We start from the raw sequence: 23,441 nt of genomic DNA, 5'->3' as shown, positions 1-23,441 counted from the left end.
CACACACAAAATGTGTATATATAAATACAAGTGCCTTTTAAGTAATATTCTAAAAGTAATTTTTTTTGTGCCACTGAATTTTCACAACCATTTTGAATCGAGTACTCAGAACCTGGAATACCTTTGATTTATAAGTTTTATATTTAATTACCAGATCTTATACTCTGTTTAAAATTGCAAGTTAACCCCATAACAGTAAAGACTGATCCTTCTTTGTGCAGAATATGAGTTAATTCTCTCAAAGAAGAGCTAAACTAGAATTTAAATTGGTTAACCATTCTTAAATGCAGACAAAGTGACAGAAGTTACAAAACTGGTAATGAAAGATCAGTCCCCTTACTTTACTCAGAATTTGCCAGTTTAAACACAATAGTCATGGTGATTGTTGCCCAAGGATTTCCTTTTGGTAGTGAACCTTAATGTTTGACTTTACTTGCCATAATGGATTTTTTATCCCTCTTTATTAAGTTATCACTTAAGACAGGCTCACATACATTAATAGAAAACAAACTAGTAAGTTTCATTGTTATACATTATACATTTTCTTTCTTTTTAACAATTGGTTGTTCACTCCAACATTACATAAATTGCTCATTTGCTGCATTCCCTTAAACTTCTTTGCATCTCTTCCTAACAAACATTATTCTGCTTGTATTGTCCTCTCAAATTCCATTTGTGTTTGTAATCTGGTTGTTCCCTTTTTTACAGATCCCACATCCAATTTATTTCTCATTTACAGTATTCATTACTTCAATTACAGTTGGTTTAGATTTTAAGTTTCCAGTTACTGTGTTTTTTTTTCACAGCTAAGAGTATTTAACTTAGTAAGGCCTTACCATGGCTAGGTAATTCAAATTATATGTCCCAGCTTAAAAAATAATAATTTACTTACAGCAATTGCTGTGGCAACATTTCTGCCAAAGTACTCTGTGGAATTTTTGAACTCTGCCAACTTGTTGCACTAACAGAAAAGTGTCCCTGATCTCTCTTTAATAATACCTAGGCAAACACTTCCAAACAAAAATCTTAACCTTCAGGACTTTTACATATTTAGAAGCCATGCATATATCCTCCCAGTTGTTTTTATAAATTCCCTTTCCAGTCTCTCTCCCCAGTCTTTTCTAACCACTTCTCATTGATTCTTACAGTTATTACTCAGTATTTTATATCCTCTTCTAATTATCTTTTTTCATGTTAACACGAGGTACCGTAGGGTATTATCACTTCTAGACAAGCCTCTTCATAACCTACTTTTACATCCAGACTGGGGGCAGGTTCCTGTGCATGCTGATAGACACTGGCCCTTCACATTCTGTGCCTGCACCACTGGGGCCGTCTTCCTAATGAATTACAAAATCTATATAGGTAGTTGAGGCACACACAGCAAAGTGTTTCAGACTTTCTTTATTGGCTTTCACATTGCACATAGAGTGTGGTATCTTTACCAAACTTATCTTAAGTGAAATGCAACAACCAAACAAGATACACACCCCCACTCAACAGTTCTGCAAGTAGTATCAGCATAAGTGCCATCCAGAGGACCCATCACACAGGCAACTATAACCATTGTATGTGTCCTTGCCGACATCCTGGAAATGGGGTGTTTTGGATATGACCCCCAACACCTCACTCCAGGAGCCATGTGGGTTCATATTGCTCTGCACCCACTGTTAAAGGCTACTGTTTGCATGCGTATGCTCTAGGGCTGCCCCTTTGCATCACAGACCCTTCTCTGAAGAACTACTGCATAGGGGATCCCAATCTGACCACCCTTCCCTCTAGATAGGAACTGCCATCTTATCATATGCCACCTCCTTCAGATGTAGGTCACCTGGATGATGATTGGGGCTTGATTCATCTGCTGTAGCAGAGGTAGCTAGTATAGCAGATTTATGGCAGAGAGACAAATGTTTATAAATGCAGCCACTTTTCTGGCAAAGTACAAGTGATGCATTGTCTGCTGTTAATCCTTTAACTGTATTTGTAATTTTTCCTCTAGTCTGTTCACCTAGTCAATTGAGTCAGTAGTTTTCCAGTTTGTATCTGCCTTATGTTATTAGCTGTTGTATTTATTGAAATTTTTCTTAATGGAATTTTACATTGGTTTACAGTTGTGTATAAGATGGATTGTTAGCATTTACCTGAATCAGTCATGGTAAATCCTGTACTGTTTGATTTCAGATATTAAATTATAAACTGCCTTAACTGTTTTCTTCCTTCTTGCAGTATTTATTGTATATACCCCATGTATGTATGTATTCGTGCAAACCTTTTTTCAGTTCAGTTTATTCTTATTCCAGCCATTTGTTTACTGTATTCTTCTTGGTCTGTGTACATTCTTATCAGTCATATTTCTTCCAGTGCCTTTGGGCAGGGTTGCAGCTGAAGAGTCTTTGAACTAACCTATTTACTTCAACCACCAAAAGCATATGCAGAGTCACGGCAGAAGTGATCCAAAAAGCTGAATGTTCACAGTCAGACAAATATAATCCAATGCAATCAACGATACTTGGAAATACGTATTTAATAGAACAGACGTGAGCGCTTTCACCATTCGGCTTCCTCAGACGTTGCGTCTAAACCCAGGAGCTGCAGACCACCAAGACTTCAGTCTCAGGCTATGCACAGATCTAAGCAGTGGGGGGCTCCCACTTCCAAAGCAGGGAGTAGTAAGCCACCCCCCATGGTAAAATGGCACAGTGACTTATCCTTAACTCTTCCAAACCTTGCTCAGCTACTTGCTCCCTTAGGAGGAAAGCTCGCCCTGTATGCAAAAAACTGGGAACTCCTTACCCAAGACAAATGGGTTTTAAACAGTTTCCCTAGGATACAGATTCCACTTCCACTCACTCCCAACACAAAATGGATGGCCAGACCTCCCCCCAAATCAGTGGGTGGAGGCCCAAAAACAAGTGCTCTCTCTTCTCTGTGTCGGGCCATTTAACCTGTCCCAGCAGAACAAAGGGGACAAGGTTTTTATTAAAGACTGTTACTAGTTCCCAGAAAAGAGAACTCCTGGCGTCCTATCCAGGACCTGTCTAGTCTCAACATCTTTCTGGTGGTTCCAAAATTCAAAATGCTAACTTTTCAAAAGCTTCTTCTTATACTAGCTAAGGTTGCCTGGCTGGCAACCCTAGACTTAAAGGAAGCTTACCTGCACATCCCAGTAAGGGAATCCTGCAGAAAATACCTATGTTTCAGGGCAGGCTCCATGTACTATCAGTTCTCTGCATTTCCTTTTGGCTTATCTACTGCACCCAGGGTATTCACAAAGTGCCTAGCTCCAGCCATTACATTTTGCAGGCAGAGAAATATTCAGATTTACCCATACTTGGACAATTGCCTGTTTCAGGCAGAGTGTCTGGACTTGCTATTGCAACACTTGGCAATTTGTAAAGAGACTTCTAACCTCATTGGGGTGCACCATCAACGAGAAGAAATCACCTATTACCCTGCCAACAGATTGTATTCCTGGGAGCAAGCTTGAACACAACTTCCCACATGGCATTCCTCACTCCAGAGAAACAAGTTTGACAACCTACTTCAAACTATTGGCCACAAAAACCCAGCTGTCTGCAAGGAAAGTCCTACAAGCCCTGTGGCGTTCATGGCCTCTTGCATTCTGTTAATTTCATATGCAAGACTGCATATGAGGAAACTTCAGTGGTATCTAAAAAGTCTATGGTGTCAACATTCTCAGGACCTGGAAACAATGATTCCTATCATTCCTTGTCTAAGGGCAGAGTTCCTTTGATGGGCAGAGGCCTGCTACCACAACAAGGGACTCCCTTTCTCTCTACCCCCTGCCTCCCAAACCCTAACAGAGTCATCAGACTATACATGGGGAGCTCACATGGCAGAGCAGTGCATTCAGGGCAAATGGAACAAAACAGATGCACCTGCATATCTATCAAAAAGAAATGTTAGCTGTACAGAATGCTATGACAGCCTTCAAAGACCTTTTTCTTCCAGGACAACTATTGGTAAAGACAGACACCACAGTTATGTGGTACATAAGCAGGGGGTAACAAATTTCTACCCATTCTGCAGACTAGCCATGTCTTTGTGGAGCACAGCCTTGAGCTACCAAGTGAATCTACAAGCTCAGTTCCTGTCAGGCCAACTAAATTCACTGGCAGACCAAATAAGCAGAAATTTCATGGATCCACACGAATGGAAACTGGAACCCAAAATATTCAAGCTCTTGAGGAATAAATGGGGGACACCAGAGGTAGACCTGTTTGCCTCCCCTCAGAACTACCAACTGAACAAATTCTGCACCAGAACGCCCCACAGTCGAGCTTGGAAAGTTGATGCCCTGTCCTTTACCTGGAAAGCCACTCAGTTTATGCCTTTCTCCCTCTGCCTCTCCTCTCAAAGGTTCTACTAAAGATCAAACAGGACAAGCCAAGGACAATACTGATTGCACCAGACTGGCCACACCAGCACTGGGTACCCCCTTTTGTGCAGTCTGACAGTGCTACAACCATGGCACCTGCCTCAGACCCCTAACCTGCTGTCCCAGCAGACAGGCCAGATTCTGCACTTTCAGATTCAGACCCTGAACCTTGCAGCCTGGCTGATTCCCTGAGCTCTCCTCTAGCATCCCTCAGTAAGCAGGTGCTGGATGTCATTCTTGAGGCAAAGAGGCCTAGTACTAGAAAATCCTTTTCAGAAAAGTGGAAAATATACTGTTCCTGGAGCCAGTTCAGGGGATGGGCACAACGGTGCCCAGCTTACCTCATATTCTAGGTTATTTAACAGAAATGCTCCACAAGGGCCTATCTTTCTCTCCTATTAAGATTCATGCCGCTGCTATTTCAGCACATTATAATACTGAGATGCCTCTCTTCTCTCATCCCCTGCTAAAACAATTCTTAGAGAGGGGCCAAAAAGTTAAGACCCCCCAGGAGAGCTCCCACTCTAGCCTGGGACCTTAACTTTGTGCTGGAAAAACTTACTCTTCCCCCCTTTGAACCAGCTGCTACAGCAGAGTTGAAATTCCTTTCTTGGAAAACAGCCTTACTTGTAGCCATCACTTGAGCAAGAAGAGTGTCTAAACTGCAGGCCCTCATGGCAGTGGAACCCTTCATTATCTTCCATGTGGACAGGGTTTCCCTCAGGACCAATTCATCCTTTATGCCCAAGGTGGTGTCTAGTGTGGCTCGAAACCAGTCCATCCATTTGCCTACTTTTTTCCTTAATCCTCAAAATAAAGGGGGAAGGATACTGCATTCTCTGGACGTGCACACACGGCTTAGATTCTGTTTGGACAGGACTAAGCCTCTCAGAAAATCTGACCAGCTACTAGTTAGCTTTGCTGCAGGGGCAGAGGGGAAGGCCATTTCGAAGCAAACCATTTCCAAATGGATATCCCATTGCATTCATTTCTGCTACAAGCACCATGAAAACCTACCCCACAGGGGATAAGATCACATTCCACCAGGGCTGCATCTACCTCTATGGTATTTCTCAGAGGAGTCCCTACCAGGGATTTCCTGGAAGCTGCTACCTGGAGCTCTGTACATACTTTCACCAAGCATTACCACCTGCCTATATTTTCTAAATCCAGAGCTGGATTTGCCACAGCAGTCTTACAGGGCCTGATTGCTAGCCCTAATGCTCTTTAACTACTTCCACCCTTCCTTAGCTTTGGGAATCTACCCAAATGTGATGACTGCAACAGTGAAACATGAAGAACATAGTACAATTGTGTACACTTACCATAAATGTAGATGTTCGAGTGTATTCACTATTGCAGTCCTGGTTACCCTCCCTCCAGCCCCCTGACTTCTCTTGACTTTTACCTTTCCTTCTTGTTTGGCATATATTATATCATGCGTATTTGCTTTTGCTGGGTATGTTCCATACCATATAATTGCTTCCTATTATGGGAGCACCTGACATCTGGGGCAAGAAAAACTGATGTAATACAGGTCCAGATGGAGGTACACCGGAACACACTGCTCGTACACCAGGATAAGATAATTGTGTTTAATAAATCCACACGAATAAAAAGTACAGGTTAAGCGCTTTCAACTGTGATACACAGTCTTCCTCAGAACAATGTATTGAAACATAATGATCCATTTTATATCCTTCTAAATAGAATAATTGGATAATATGATGCCATAACTACCTTAGGAGACCGCCAAAATTTTTTAAAGGCATATTAATCTAATATGCAATCTATGTGCTTGTTGATACTACATTTTACAAAATAAAGATAGTCAAAGTACTTGACATGTACATGAGAAATGTACTCTAAAAATATGTAATGAAAAAAATATATAGTGATACAAATGTCATACAAATAAAAAACATGTCCTACTGATTAAAAAATACATGTGTGTGAATTGTAAATAAAAAGCATTGACCTACAAGATAAATATTTCAGTGTCAAAGCCAAATCATATGACTTCATTCAAAATACCATACAATTGATAGATAATAAGGACAATACTTAAAAAATACAATGCTTAAAAAATACTACACATCCAATGCAGATGTAAAAGAAATGCAATTGAATGTAATTGCATACAATAACATAAAACATAATATGTGTACAATATAATGTCTGTGCATCCTAAAAGAGAGGGCAGATAATAGTCACGAACACATTAAAAAAGGTTTAATGCTAATGAAATCATTCAAACCCGGTTTCCGGGTTGAATCAGTCAATATCTGCCATCTACTTTCTTTAAGTGCCAATTCCATTTTCCAATTTCCTCCATAGGGGGAAATATACACCTGATCTATAATACAAAAATGGAAACTATGATCACTACCTTTTTCTAAAATGTGCCTATATAAGGCATTTTTGTTGTCGCACTTTTGTATCCTGTACTGATGTTCGTACAGCCGTTTCTTCAGCTGCCTCTCGGTTTTTCCTATGTAATGGGCGTTGCATAGTTTGCAAAGGGCCACATATACCACGCCCTTTGTTTCACAGTTTCCCTTTAGACTTTTAATGTATTTATCTTGTAGGTCAATGCTTTTTATTTACAATTCACACACATGTATTTTTTAATCAGTAGGACATGTTTTTTATTTGTATGACATTTGTATCACTATATATTTTTTTCATTACATATTTTTAGAGTACATTTCTCATGTACATGTCAAGTACTTTGACTATCTTTATTTTGTAAAATGTAGTATCAACAAGCACATACATTGCATATTAGATTAATATGCCTTTAAAAAATTTTGGCGGTCTCCTAAGGTAGTTATGGCATCATATTATCCAATTATTCTATTTAGAAGGATATAAAATGGATCATTATGTTTCAATACATTGTTCTGAGGAAGACTGTGTATCACAGTTGAAAGCGCTTAACCTGTACTTTTTATTCGTGTGGATTTATTAAACACAATTATCTTATCCTGGTGTACGAGCAGTGTGTTCTGGTGTACCTCCATCAAAACTGATATAATGGCATCGGCTGCATGTTTTATACCCCTGACGACCTGATGTCATGGAAGAAGCGACAGCATCCGACGCAGAAATCTGAAGACTCTGGTATTCAGGCGGGCTGAGGGCTACCTGCAGGCAGATAACCCAAATGTGATGACTGCAACAATGAATACACTCGAACATCTACATTTATGGTAAGTGTACACAACTGTACTGCCTTCATATAGGTTACTGTTGCAGTAGTCTTTACATTTGGGACTTTTGTCACTGAAGGATGATGTCTGACATGACAATTTGAGCTTTTCCCATGCTGCCTTCTAGGCCAGGCAGAAGCTATACCACCTGGATGCTGGTATATTTGAGGTATAACAAGGACATCTGTCCTTGCTATCTTCAGTTCTTTATTGCCACAGTTCATGAGTAGATTGATGCACATACCTCAGGGCATTGTCACTGCGTTGGTTCAGCCTGGCATTCAGAGTACTCACCTAGCCTAAATTATGGCTCCTATACTGCAGAAACATTTTGTGGAATTAAGTGTTTCTTTATCGTATACTTGATTTAAATAGTCTTAAAGATGTAAGTAGGAATTTGATTTTTTTTTTCCTGATTAACTAAACAAGACTTCTCTTCCATGTGACAGAAACTTTCTGGGTCTTGGGAAGTTGTGTTGTTACAGCTTCATTTTAAACCAAAGTTGGAACTCAACATACATAGGTTTTCAGAAATCTGACATATGTGATCATGAAGTGAAGTAGAATCGACAGAGCATCTGCCCATTTTACAAAAGCTGATGTCCTTGTGTGCTAAAAGATTGAGTGATAAAATAAGAATAGGGTAGCAATTTTGTTGCCTTGCAGATGAATGCAGATCTGCATTTTTTCTGTGACTGGCTGTGTGACACAGCGAGATAAAGGCTTGGCTGCAACCCTAGTAACCTAGAATTGATTAGATTATGGCAGGGGAGAGTGGTACTAAGTGGGCAGTGCCATCTAGCCCATCATGCAGTGAGGAATGACATTTTGGTTGGCTGTAGGACTGACAGACATCCAGTGGAGCCTGTTGAGTTAAATGGAGTGTAGGCTCTGGAAATGAGAGGTAACCAAGAAGTGCAGATTCTCCAAAGTATCAGACATGCGTGGAGGCATGTGCCCCTAAAGTGGGCCTTAAATGTTCCATAGAAAACTCTGATGATCCCCTGGATGATGGGCTACCTTAGTCCTTCACACATGGGGAAGGAATGGGCCATTTGTGTCATGGGTGGGCTGATAGCAGGCAACAAGGCAGAAAAACAAGTCAGCATTTTTTTCCTGGTTAATCCCCACCCTCCCTCAGCAATTAAATGCAGTTCATCCATGTAACTGATGAGAAATGTCTTAACCTTCCAGAATTAGGTTACACAACTGTACATTTTTTTTTCATTTGAAAGGGGTAAGGAAAACTGAGACCGATTCAGAAAATTCATGGTATGCAGTTTAATTTTGTTCTGCTTAATGTCCATTTGACTAAAATTTGCTCTGTCATGAGCTATTGATTATTTACGTTCTTGTGAACTGACATGTCTTGGCATAGCTGTTGAAGGGGCTGTTTGCTACACCTTGGAATTTCATTGTTCTTCTGAAAGAATGTGAAATGTTGGTGCCTTTCTCACTTGACAGTCTGCATATCTGTTCAATCAGAATTCAGGAGAATGTTTCATGGCATGAAATTAATTTAGTCTGTTCCTAGTAAATTAAAATGCAGGACTTCCCTGTCATGATGCATGTTATATGTTTGGCAGTGTGTGTTTCCAGAATATCTGTACTTTGTGCGCAGTCATGGATGCATAAATAAGCTGGTAGATTTTTCTCAGACAAAAAAGTCAACAACCATACATGGCAGGTTCCCAGGGTAGTTAGAAGGGATTGCTGTGAACAATGGAAAAAAAAGCATAGCTAGATAGATATAAACACAACTCTCTGCTTTAAGGAATGTGTTTATGACATAGAAGGATTATATTTCCTGCTAGCTGATAATGACAAGAACAGATAACTATGATGGGATAAGAGAAAGATGGTTATGACCATGCATATACTTCTTAGGCCTTGTGCTGTTGTGATGGAACATTATTTAGCAGTCTGTCTTTTTTTTGTGTTCTCATGTGATTTATTTTATCTTTTAGACCAGGCCTGTTCAGCTGGGATAGCGTTGCAAGGATGTCACCAATTGAAAGACTGGAACATGCTTTCAGTATAGCCAAAACCCACCTAGGGATAGAAAAACTTCTAGATCCAGAAGGTAAGTCAAGTGCCATATGTCATATATACATGTCACTGGATGCTGTACAGCCTTTCTGTGCTGAGATCTTAGATGCCATGGTGTATAGTCTGAACTGGGGGTGGGGGGTCATTCCATCCTCTTGCTGACTGAGATGTTTGGTTACTAGTAGGCTGAAAATGTTTAGGAATGACAGAAAATTGTCTAAGGTGGTGGATTTCCTCGACTAAAGGACTGATTTAAGTGGACCTAGGTAACTGGTAGGACTCCAGAGGCTTATTCACTGCAGCTTACTCATAGGAGAATGAAGGGTCAAGGGGACAAGGGGATTAAGGTTGCTAGATTTTGAGCAGCTGCTGTTGGGGAAGATTGGATGAGTACTGTGTTTTCAAGTAGTTAAATATAATAATAAACAATGCAGGCAATTGCCTTTCCTTTTTAAAAGTTTGTGATTGTGCCCTTTTGGAGTACTGCATTGTGTTTGTGTTCTGTAGGCAGAGTAACTCCTCATGTTGTTGACAACGGTTTGCAGTACAGGAGCTATTGGTTTGATTGGTTGGCTCAGTTTTGATTATGACCTACTGAGATGGTGAAAGGGGAATTTCGTTAGAAAATGTTACATTAATTCTTCCGTGCCTTTTAGTATTTTTTCTAAATGTCTGACCTTTTGCTTTATCAGAGGGCATCTGCTTGCTATTTAATGCTGTTTTCCTGTAGACACTTGTCAAGATTAATCCCACTGTGAAAGCGTTTGTCAGAGTTGCCCTCCAAGTCAGACACCTGAGAAGACCCAGTCTTCCTGTCTGGGGTTTGAAATTTGTAACAGAAAAGATGACCCCTGCCACTTTTTTGATCCAAGTGGTTCAGTCAGCTTGAAGTGTGTGTTTTTTTTTTTTTTTTTTTAAATGAAGGACTCTTCCTGATAGCCTTCACTTAATAAAAGAGTATCTTCAGGTGTTGAGGTACAAAAACCTTTGACAGTATTTCATAACGATGAGGGTCTCTTTTAAAGCAAATCATCCATGTATTTTTTTTTTTGTTTGAAGTTGCAAATTGTCTTCATTTCCCAAGGTTTATCCAGAAGACAATAAAACGGAGAGCAAATCTCTGTGGGGCTTCCTTAACCAGAGAAAGTTGCATGCTTTGCCTAAAAAGGCCATATCTGCTACTGATAACAATGGCAAAAGGGAAAAAGGAAAAAAAAGAAAACTCATTTTGAGAAGCTTCATTTGCATAGATGTCTAAAGTCTTCCCAGGCTTGAGAGTGTTGTCCAGTGAGGTGCTTTTGCAATCCATACCTCTGGCATTTGCTTTGACTGAAGCATCTGCTGCTGTTACTCTCAGGAACCCTATGTATTCAGGTGATGGCACATCCTTCTGATCCAGGTATCTCCAGCTGCTTGTCTTTGGTTTCAGTGCTTGTATTTAACCTGTGGGCAAGGGCAGTAATTCCTTTTTTTTTTTTTTTTTTTTGTCTTTATCTCCTGCGTCTAGGATCAAGGTAAAGCACTGCCTTTCCTATCAGGGAAAGCCAAAGAGAAAGGTACAAGAGATTGCTAGTTTATTTTATTAATTTAACATTTATTAATTGGGGAAAGTCTGACTTGGAACAAAGCCAATTTTCAGCGGAGGCCCGGGGAGAAATGCTCCAGATGAGACATTAGCTTCGGAAGAGGTTTTGCTTGTGTGTAGAACAGACATTGCTATTAAAAAAGGAATAATTAGGGCATATAAAGCTTTGTGTGATAATACGAATCAGTCAGAGGAGGTTAGAAAAGACTGGATGGAGAGAATGCCAAGACGACATTCAAAGGAGCAATGAGAAGACATTTGTATTGCTCACAAGTGTCAACTAAAGTCAAGAAAGCTCAAGACTTTTGCTTGGATGTGTTTGCATATGTATTTTTATACCCTAAGTCAGATGTCAAGATAATTTTTTTTCTCTGGTAGATAGCAAATGCTTGAGATGTGATGGGGAAGAGAGAGGTAATTGGGAACATGCTAAAAAAAAAAAAATTCCCTACAGAGTACTTTGTCAGATTCATTTGAGCTGGAATATAGGATGTGAATTGCCCAGACATAGTAGGACCTTACTAAGTTCAGGGGAGCAAATTATTCTAACTAAGGTAATGATCCCTTTGCACTCAGATATAGATGTGAACTGCCCAGACATAGTAAAGCCTTAACAAGCTTAATGCTATTTGCCAAAAACGTATTTACAAGAAAATGGAAAGCAGTTTATACCATCTGTAACTGAAGTATTGACTACTGTAAAGGAGATAAAAGAAATGGAGGATGAGAGCTTTAAAAAGGGAAAAAGCAAATTACATAGAAATTGAATTTGTAGGAACGATGCATGCAGAATAATGTTCAGGTGTGAAATTTAAGGGAAGGCAGGAACTGATCAATTTATGTAATGCTGGAGTAAATGAAGATTTTTTAAAGGTTTGTTCTGTGTGAAAATAATAAAGGAAATATTGATGTTATGTGATCCTATCTCGCCTACATTCTGACTGATGGGTTCGGAGCCGATCCCTCGGCTCCGACTCGGCACGCTTATGCCAAAGAGCGAAGTCTCTTATTGGTTGAGCTTACTATATCCCAGGATGCACCACTACCAGTCCCCCAGATCTCGTTTGCCGCTAACAAGTGAAGACGTGGTCTCGAGCTGGTTGAGCTAAGTAGTGATTATTTTCACTAACTTTCTGTCAGGAATCTCTTTATTCTTCAACAAAAAGCTGTTTTAACAGCTATTCTTGTGTTTAGAGTGCATTTGGAGAAATTTACTTAGTAAATTATTGTGTTGTGAGTGTTGACTAGGAGTACCTCTTGTGTGGAAAGGCCTTTCCCGGTCTTTTTTGTTGGTTGTTAGGTGACTTCTTTCTGTTTAGGGATTTCGGATCCTTCTATTGCTGATAGTTTCTCTTTCTTTTAAAAGAAGGAAGAAGCAGAGAAATTTGTCTCTAATTACAGTGTTTGTACTGTGTTTTGGCTTTAATTCACCAGAATGTCTCAAGTTCCTAGGCCTTCAGGCTTTAAAAAGTGCACCAAGTGCAACTTTAAAATGTCTATCACAGATGATCACTCTCTCTGTGTTTATTGTTTAGGTGCAAAACATTTGCAGGAGTCCTGCAGCGTGTGTCACGCTTTTTCCTCGAGGGTCCTCCAAGAGAGGAAAAATAAGCTCATATTAAAAGGCATTATAAAGCCCTCCTTTGAAGAAGCTTTAGCATCCTCTCCCTCTCCTGCTAAAAAGAAAAGGGCGTCGGCTCCGACCAGTCCGTCGGATCCGACCGCCAAAAGACATAGGCAGGCCTCTCCTTCGGCTCCAAGGACTTCGGAGCCGAGGTCGGAACGGTCTGCCTCGATGCCACCAGTCTCGACTCCTCTGGCTTCGGAGCCGATGGCTGGGGCATCGAGAGGCGGGTCATCTTCATCGGCTCCACTGGTTTCGGAGCCGATGAAGGTTGTCCGCTCAGACACTTCCTCCTCGGCGCCGAAGCCCTCCTCGGCACCAATGGAAGCTAGTTTGGGTATTCCTTCGGCGCCGATAGTCATCGAGTCGCCTCGGAGCCGGTCCCCTAGCCCTTTGGGGCCATTGGAGAGGCCATCTCGAACCCGTTCAGTATCCTCTAGGTCATCGAGGATGTCAGATTCGGACATAGGGTGCTCCAAAGACTGTTCCAGTCCCCAGTCTTTCAAAAATTTGTTTCGGCTCCGACCCAGTTGGCTTCGGAGCCGACAGCCCATGCCCATGTCATTGCCATTCCTCCTCCGACCGCTTCGGCTCCGTCGGAGCAGGTGCTGTCGGAGCCGGTAGAGATTTTCGGGTCGGCTCCGACCCTTACTCCAACCCCGGCCTTCGGGTTCGAGTTTGGTACACTGACTTCTTCGGCTGGACCCGGGGGTGATGTTTCGGGACCCATGCTGTCGGTTCCGAGCCTCCCTCTCGGTGCTTCGGCTGCGGGACTTCCGTCTGCTGTCATGGCTCCGGGGACCGGACACTCCCAGGATTCTGGGGGTCCGGCTTTCAGAGCTATGAGGAGTGCCTTGGCCAAGTCTTCTTCGGCCATCTCTCCGGCTTTACCGGCACCTTCCCTGGGCGTGGAGACTGGGTCTTTGGCAGTTCCCCTGTCCTTAGGCAGCGGAGCCCCTGGGCCTGAGGTTACCCCCACTGGGGGTTCCCCTCCTCCTGAGGGTTCTTCAGAGTTGTCTTCAGAGGAGCCCCCAAGGAAGAGATCGTGCAAGAGGAAGCACGTGGACTCCCCCGAGTCTATTACATCGGACACTGATCTTGATGATGCGGAGGGGTCCCAGTCGTCCTCGGATGATGTCTCATTTGCAGACATTTTAGAGATCCTCAAACAACGAGGCGGCTGGATATCCAAACCCCCTCTGCTGATGAGTCAGTGCTTCTCAAGGCCTTTGGGGCTCAGCCCTCCGCCTCCTGGGTGTCTCCGCCCTTGACGAGCTCCTGGATTTAGTTTGTCGGGCGTGGGAACATCCAGATACCGTGGAACCAGTCCCTTCTCGTCCTAACAAATTTTTGTCTGCCCCACCCGAGAAGGAGTTCCTGACCAAAGGCGTGGCTGTAGATGCCATGGTGGTGGCATCTGCTACACAACAGGACGTGGCAGAGGCTTCAACGTCCGTCCATCCTCCTAATAAGGAGTCCAGGAGCATGGACGATGCAGGAAGCGTGCCCTGACTACTGCGGCCTGTACTTTTAGGTCCCTGAATTATTTGGCACATTTTACCAGGCTTCAGAGGGATCTGGTCAAGGAGCTGTCAGATTCCCTCTCAGGTAACCTACCTGAGCAGCTAGCCCAGTCGGTTAGCTCTCAGTTGGCTATCCTGGCTTCAATTTCTAACTCGTCCATGAGGCTCATTTCATATGCGGCCGAAGGGCGGGTAGAGCGGCAGGCACAGGCGTGGCTCTCACGGAGACAAGCCTGGCTCCGTTGTGTCATTTTGCGGAGGCCTTCAAGTCTTCCTTCGCGACGCTCCCTTTGATGGGTCCTCTCTATTTGGACCTAAGGTTAAAGACACTCTTACCCGCTGTGAGCAAGAAGGAAAAACTTTATCTGCCGTAGGTGCACGTTATTCCACTCCCTTTCGGCCTTATCCCAAGGCTAAAGGAGGAGGGAAGATGTGGTTCCGCAAATCACGTAAGTTTTTCCATCAACAGCAGGAAGATTCCCCTTCCAGAGGCAGAGGACGGGGAAATTTTTCTGGGAGACGCCGTCCCAGAGGCGGCAGAGGGCCCGCAATTCTGGAGACCGCGAGTCCTTTCATGGCTCTTCAGCCTCCCACACTTCATGAGGGATTGCCCGGCTGTGCTGCTCCGGAGCCAGTCGGGTGCCGTTTTGCAAAGCACCTAAAAGCCTGGGAGTCAATCACTCAGGACAGATGGGTGCTTCGGATTATTGCCGGAGGTTACACCATTCCCTTCACACACTCACCCCCACCGTCCAAAAAAATCCTGGACCCACCACCCAGTCAAAGGGAAATTGCAGCCGCAGAAGCGTTAAAGCTGCTAGAAAAGGGAGTCATCCAACCGGTCCCCACAGACCAGATCGGATCCGGAAATTACTCAAGGTTCTTTTTAGTGCCAAAAAAGACAGGGGACCTGAGACCAATATTGGATCTCAGCACACTAAACCTATCCGTCACGAAATCCAAATTCCGAATGGTCACGTTACAATCCATTCTCCCATTATTGGAGAAGGATGTTTGGATGTGCTCCATAGATCTCAAGGATGCCTATTATCACATACTGATACATCGGGCGTCCAGGAAGTATCTGCGCTTCAGCCTGGGAGACAGTCATTTCCAATTTTGTGCTCTGCCCTTTGGTCTCACCACAGCCCCCAGGGTGTTCACCAAGTGTTTGGCAGTAGTAACTGCTCACCTGAGGAGTCTTGGATTCCAAGTGTTTCCCTATCTGGACGACTGGCTCCTGACTGCCACCACCAGTCATCTACTAATGGACAACCTCAAAGCCACCTTTTCCCTGGGTGCTACCCTGGGAATTACATTCAATTGGTCAAAGTCTGTCTTGCTGCCCTCTCAGCGCATAAGGTTCATAGGAGCAGAGATAGACTCAAAATTGATGCGCGTTTTTCTTCCTACCGAAAGGATCCAAACTTTACAAGGCCAAGTTCAAGCCCTGCTTTCAAGATCCAAAGCCCCAGCCAGGATGGTCCTACAACTTTTAGGTTCAATGTCTGCCACGGTTCTACTAGTTCCTCTGGCAAGATTGCACATGAGGATTCTTCAGTGGCTATTATCGACTCAATGGTCCTTTCAGAATCTTCCTCTCAATCACCCCATTATGATTACAGAAACGTGCAAACGGGACCTCCGCTGGTGGCTTCACCCGTCCAATCTGAATCGGGGAAGACCTTTTGTTATCCCCCCTCCGGTGGCCACCCTGACGACGGATGCCTCCCAGACAGGGTGGGGGGGGCATTGTCTGGGCAGGTTAGTTCAGGGTTCCTGGCTTCCAGACGAAACCTTTCTCCACATCAATGTGTTGGAGATGAGGGCTGTACTTCTGTCCCTACAAGCTCTCCACAAGTTTCTCCCTCAAGGCATTATCGCTATCCACACAGACAACATGTCGGTGGTCTGGTATCTAAACAAACAAGGAGGGACCAGATCTTACCCCCTTTGCAGAGAGGCCATGAGGGTGTGGGAATGGGCTGTAGCTACCAACCGCTTCTTGGTAGCGACCCACATTCAGGAAATCCAATATATTGGCAGACAGATTAAGCAGGACAATTCTCTCTCCTCACGAGTGGTCCCTGAGCGAAACAGTAGCAGCTCAGGTTTTCAGAAGATGGGGGACGCCGTGCTGCGACCTGTTTGCAACACCACAAAACACAAAGTGCAAAAGGTTCTTCTCCTTGACTCCACATCAGGGGGAGGCAGCGATGGATGCTCTAACACAACCTTGGCCAACAGGGCTACTTTATGCCTTTCCTCCGGTTCCACTTCTCCCCAAAGTCATTCAGAAAGCTTCTCAATTGGGGTCCACAATGATACTAATTGCTCCGTACTGGCCTCGCCAGGTATGGTTCCCCTACCTGAAGAAACATGCGGTGGACGATCCTTGGGTTTTGGATATAACCCCGGATCTGCTAATTCATCAGTCGGGACGACAACACCAGTCCCTTCGCACGTTGAAGTTGACAGCTTGGTTCCTCCACTTCCGACTTTAGTCAGAAGTCACACCTTAGACCCGGAAGTTATTCACATTTTATCTTCGGCCCACAAACCCACCACTAAGAAATTGTACCTCAGTAAGTGGAAGAGGTTTGCTATCTGGGCTCAACTCAGGGGCTTAGACCCTATCACTGCCCGATTCCAGAGGTTTTAAAATTTTTAACATCCTTGTTTAATCAAGGATCTTCAGTCTCTACTATTAAAGTCCAACTTGCAGCTATCTCTAAATTTCACGAATTCATGGATCCACCGTTAATGAGCAACAGATTATGCAAAACTTTCATTAAAGGTGCGAGGCTGTTAAGACCCCCAGTTTTTCATCCTGCGCCTCCGTGGGATCTTGATTTGGTGCTTCGTGCCTTAACATCTTCCCCTTTCGAACCGGCTGCTACATGTGAGTTAAAATATCTGTCTTGGAAAACTGCCTTCTTAGTGGCAATTACCTCTGCAAGAAGGGTTTCAGAGCTTCAAGCCCTATCTATCAAACCACCGTACTTGATTTTTCACAAGGATAGAGTATCACTTAGGCCTAATCCATCTTTTGTCCCAAAGGTCTGCTCTAATCTCTGTCTCCAACAATCTCTAGAGCTACCAGTTTTCTTTCCAAAATTCTCCAATGAAGCAGAATACACTTTCCATAAATTGGATGTTCACAGGCAATTGCGCTTCTATCTAGACAGGACTCAACAAATTAAGTAAATCAGACCAGTTGTTTGTGTCCTTCTCAGACAATAAATTGGGTAAAACCATCACAAAAGCTACTATCTCCAAATGGATTAGAGATTGTATAACTCAGGCTTATTCTTCGAATAAGCAACTTACAACATCTATCAAAGCTCACTCTACCAGAGCTATGGCTACTTCTATAGCTTTTCATTCCAAGCTTGCTATTTCTGAGATTTGTGCTGCGGCTACTTGGTCCAATCCGCACACTTTCATTTCCCACTATAAATTGGATGTGGCATCTAAAGGGCGAGCATCATTTGGTTCCACGGTACTCAGGAGTGTTTTCCAGTGAGCCACCCAGGATTCAGGTGCTAGGGACGCTGTCCCATCAGTCAGAATGTAGGCGAGATAGGATCACATAACATCTTTTAGTTATGTACTCACCATAACTTCAGATGTTTGGGATCCATCTCGCCTACATTCCTAATACCCACCCTCCTTCCCCCTGCCTTGGAGATCAGAAGAGATTGAACGGTTTTGAGTTCTACTGTTTTTATCTTGTTTTCTTCTGACGATGTTATATAAGCAGTGCTGGCATGTGTGCATGTATGCGGACAAACTAGATCTGGGGGACTGGTAGTGGTGCATCCTGGGATATAGTAAGCTCAACCAATAAGAGACTTCGCTCTTTGGCATAAGCGTGCCGAGTCGGAGCCGAGGGATCGGCTCCGAACCCATCAGTCAGAATGTAGGCGAGATGGATCCCAAACATCTGAAGTTATGGTGAGTACATAACTAAAAGTTTAGTTTTCCTTAACTATTATGTACCTACATCACGTTTTTTAAAAATATGTTAAAAATAAGAGAATATTGGCGTATAAGAGATGAAGCACTATTCCTTGAAATGGTCTGTGGGAAGTAACTTAATGCTGCTGAGGGTCTGGGAGCCACTAGGCTTCAAGAAGCCCTGTGGCACATTTTAGAGCATTTTGTAACCTTGGATTCATTTTTAAGATGTTGTTATTGAAAGTTAACAGAAATAAGCAGATGTAGAGGTAACAAACCATAACAGATCTCAGAGGCTAAAAGTACAGAATAATGTGAGACTTTGGTTGAATCAGTAATTGTTTTTATAGCCTCCTCTGTCTTGCCAGGAAGAAACATAAAACAGTGATATTTTAATGTTGATGACTTCGCTGGACAGAAAACACAAAACCAATGTTTCCACGGAAATTAATCCGCAATTTTGGTATACTGTTGTACCTATTAAAGTAAAGCTTAAGTAAACTGTATGCCAAGACTGTCACTGTAATGGGGAACAGTTGAAAAGCCATACTGTGGATCGCTTCATTCTGTGTTGCTACCTGAAAAAAAAAAAAAAAGATTAAATAATATGAAATGTAATAAACAATTTTTTTAATCATCGTAGGTAAACTGACTTGATGTATTGTGGTTTCCTTTTCCAGTCCACACTTCCTCAGTGAGTGGTGCATATAAGTTCCTACTGTTTGATGCCTCATTTAGGCAGCTGTAATACTCCTCTCTCCTTCCATTGCTCTGCTACTGCATATCCACACATTCCTTAAATGTCACCTGCCAGAAATGAAAGGATATTCCCTGCTGCAGTCCATCAGCACTGCTGCTCACATAGTATGCACCTGTACTTCTACAAAAAGGCAGTTCTACAGTAACAGCAAAGCTTACCATTTACAACACACAAATCGGATAAGAGTTTATAGCAGATATTAACCTTATTCTCAATCCTAACTGAAGATAGCCAGTAAACAAACTGGGTGATCCAAGTTCTGAACTATTTAAAATGTAATGAATGTTCAAGTACAGTGCCATTAGTTAGTCCAAAGCTGGTGGGTTAAGCTGGATGCTTACATCAGTTAAACATTATGTACTAGGTGAGTGCCCCTCTGTTGTCATTTGTACTTTTCCAGTGCTCATTTCTGTCTTGCACACAATGTACACTGTAAGATGTAGTGCAAAATTTGTCACATAACTGTCTGTAGTACCAATATTGACTTTGTCTTTCACAAAAGCACAGTCAGTCTGATTTATGGCAACAGGCTTTCACTAATGATAGACGACATATGGCAGAATGTTTGTGCATTCTTTTACTTTGAGTGTTTTATTTTTCCCCCTGTGTAGTTCATAGTTATAGGATCAGAGGCAAGTAGTAGGTTAGCTGTCCTTGTGGGTCATTTTAAGCCTAGCCAGTTTCCCTTTTGGTGGTTTAACCTATGCCATTTGGTGTTAGATTGGTCTTGCCCATTCCATGGTTGATACTTGTATATTACCCCTAAAGCGAGAGGGGGAGTAACTGGGAGTATGACGTATATAATTTAAGAGGACTTTTGGTTGGGATAAAGCATTTAGGTGCTGCCTGTGATCATTAGTTGACAACAGTTGCAGACTTGATGTGTGTGTCTTTCGGCTTTTTCCCGGTTAGGGGTCGCCACAGCGGAACTCCGGTCCGCTAATGATTGGCAGTAGAGTTTTACATGCTGGCTTGCCGGGCCTAACGCACAACCTTCAGCGAACGCCCATTCACGCATGTCACACAGTAGACGCTTTAACTGAGAATCGAACGGGCAACGTCTAACTGTGAGGCGACAACGCTACCGCAGCACCACCACCGCAGTTCTCACAACATGCACTCTACATTTATTACATGCTTACAGCAGAGTGGTTTGTTAATGAACGTGTATTTTTTTGTGCTAAAGTATTCTAATTTATAACTATGCATTTGTAATTCTCTCTTTGGGCCCCCCATCACTCTGCAGCTGTCATGGTCCCATTTCTCCCATTAACTCATTTGTATTCCCCAAAACTTTCTGTCATCTTAAGGACACAGAGCATAAGAGAGATGAGTCTGGCATCATTAGCCATCATCCTACAAGGATTCAGATGTTATTTTGCTTTTAGTCCACCTTATTGTTACCTGTCAGGATCAGTACAAAGCTTCCTGCTGTGTAGGCTCCTTACATATGTGGACACACGTTATGCCTGAGATTTGAGGTACTGTCCCGTGGCAGGTTTACTCATATGCCACCTTCCAACCAGGAGCATGCATCTGTGGTCTGACCCACATTGCTTCTTCAGGGGGATGTACAGGAATGCCTCCCTGAAATGGGTGAGCTACCATTAGCTGTTCTTTCTCCCACCCCTTCTACACTTCTCCAACATCTGGGTTGCTAAATGATCCTGATCACGTGTGTCACAGTCAGGGCTTTATTCCTCTGTGCCATACAGCCAGATGCAACTTATATGTATAACATTTTTCATGAAAAAAAAAAAAGTAGCAACATCCTCCAGCAGAAAGTCTGGAAACCAACCCCGGCAGTCCTTGTCGTCTTGCTTGTATTTGGTGCAAAAAAGTGGGGGAGCACATCAGAAATATGCTGAGCATAGAACCTCGAGGTTCATGGATTGAAACTATCTTCTGCTACATAAGAAGAATCTTTAGAGCAGGATGGCCATGTGGTTAAGGTGCTGGAATTAAATCCAATGAAAGAATATACTTGTGTGTTTAAACTCTACTTCTGGTAGACTTTTGGGGAGCAGAGTGGTGTAGCAGAAGCATGCTGGATGTTTGTGATACAAAGGTTGATGACTCAAAACAGTCTCCCTATTGAAATCTTGAGACTTGATTGCAGAGTCATGAAACGTCAAAAAAAAAAAAAGACTGAAAATGTATGAGAGGAATGAATATCAAACATTGTTTCCCTTTACACTTGATTTTTGCATGGGGGCAAACTCCCCTGAACTTCTGTAACAACCCAGAGACTGCTATGTCATGGAAAAAAGAAAAAACTCCAAGAAATGGCAATCTTGATTTTAGTACATTTAAGTCTGGATTTTCTTCCATGCTGTTTCCACATCTCTGGACGTGACAGTGAGACTGCCAATATTTTAAATGGTTACTATCAAAACCATCTTTACCAATCAGTGCAGAAGATTGACTGAGTTGTTAAACTGCTTCCTGTAGCTCAGGGTTTAATTTCCTTAGCCTCCATTTGCCCATATTAAGTTAGTCTTTTCTCAATGTACTCTTAAGCCATGTTGAGAAAGGGGAGAGTCGATATTAAAGGCCAGGCTGTAATACTTGTGATAGATTGAAAATTTTAGCATTTGCATATGACTGTAGGTATGTTTTGTTAGTATAAAGTGATATGCATCTTAGTGTATCATGTTATCCTTGGCCTAGGTTTTCAAGGCTGTTAGGTTACCACATGGATAAATGTAAAGTACACAGACTGCTGCCTGGTGCCAACATTGCATTGTGTTTAGGCTGTAGTGCAGACTGACCTTGATTACAGTACACACATTTAGCTTCTAAAGACTTTTAACATGATTTCTGCGGCACATTCTTGGGTATCACAAAGGCCTTTGCTGTGGTGGATTAGGACCTTGCCTGAAAGCTATAGTTCAGTCCAACTTCTCTGACATTAAGGATAGTTTGCGGACTGTTTTATCATAATGGGCATTCTTGCTGTACAGTAATTTCAGATTTTCTCCTTTGAACATTGGGAGCAGTTAAGCAATTTTAATCTCTCGAGATAGGACCCAGGAAGTTAGGATTTGTGAGACATAGGACCCAGGAAGTTGGATTTGTGAGACCACACCCACAAAGAGGAGAGGCTGGTCATCAGTGGAGTCCCTCAGAGTTCTGTGTTGGGCCTGCTCCTCTTTGTCATGTACTTCAGAAGTCAAGGCCAAAGTCAAAGGCTTCTTGCTGACCAAGTTTGCAGATAATTACAAACTGGGAGCAGTGATAGAATCTCCTCAAGACACTAATATTTTACAAGAGAGTCTAACGCAGATAAATGACTGGTGCCAAAACAGTAACTTAAAATTCAGTGTCAAATGCATTATAGTACCTTTTTCAAAGTTGGCCACTCCATGAAACTACATCATTGATAAAACACCCCTAAGAGTTGACCCACTAGTCGGGGATCTAGAAACGCATATAGACAACAGCCTGGCCTTAAAACCAGTATGTGCCCAAAGTAGTATGGAAATCCTTCTGTGTTGCTCAGCTTGTAAGGGCATGGCATCTAGGCCCAAGGAAGTCGTCATACTGCTATACTTTGGCCTCATCTGACTCATCATTGAGTGTAATGCCCCATTTGGTATGTACCTGACCAGACAGTCAGCAGCTGGAATTTCTGTAAAGGTTCCTTACAAAAAGAATACAGGGCATAAAAACAATGTCCTGTGTGGATCGCCTCAAAACCCTTTTGCTGTACTGTATGTTGCTTGTTCGTCTCTAATATGTGTAACAAGAAGGCTTGGTGTTTCTTTCAGATGCTTTAATACATACAAACATATCAGGATGGATAGCAGCATCATTAAATATAAACAAACTAACCGAGTTTACATATATACATGTTCACAACAGCTAACTACAAAATGGCAGTCAGGCTCTCACGTTCTCTGTGTTTATACTCTAGTGCAAGCCCTTGGATAGTTTCTGAAAGATATATACCCACATATTGATCTACATCCTCCCTCTTAAGGATTGCCCTTTGAAAAACAATATTAGAGTCAGGCATGCATTACTGTATACATTAGAAACAAAACACAATGTTCATGTCCAAGTTGCTTCATGTCTGCTACAGGGTTTAGAGATTCGACCATATTTTGTAAGATAACAGTTGGGAATAGATTTAGCAACAGGGACAGTCTGTATCAGGAACATCTGGATTCATCATAGGAACAGGATGGTTCTCTGGAACTTCCTCTGTAATTGGAACACCGGGCAACTCTCTCTGAGATACTGTCTCTATTTGCTGTGGTATAGGCTCAGATAGCTGTCTCAAATGTTTCCAATTCTGCCTAAATGTTGCTCCTTCTGATTGTATAA

The 23,441-nt window shown here is 42.6% G+C and overlaps 1 protein-coding gene across 2 annotated transcripts in view; it reads left to right on the top strand.

The window, feature by feature from the left end:
- UTRN (utrophin) overlaps window positions 1–23,441 on the top strand; it is a 4,744,936-nt gene that overhangs the window by 1,092,848 nt on the left and 3,628,647 nt on the right. For both annotated transcript variants that reach the window (XM_044069601.1, XM_044069592.1), the window contains exon 8: window positions 9,579–9,694. In XM_044069601.1, coding sequence (XP_043925536.1) covers window positions 9,579–9,694 — 116 coding nt within the window. The remainder of the gene's footprint in view (window positions 1–9,578; window positions 9,695–23,441) is intronic.

This window comes from Protopterus annectens, chromosome 1.part0 (assembly GCF_019279795.1).
Source record: "Protopterus annectens isolate FY-2018-M chromosome 1.part0, PAN1.0, whole genome shotgun sequence".
Classification (NCBI taxonomy): Eukaryota; Metazoa; Chordata; order Ceratodontiformes; family Protopteridae; genus Protopterus; species Protopterus annectens.
This window is presented reverse-complemented; position numbering and strand designations above follow the sequence as displayed.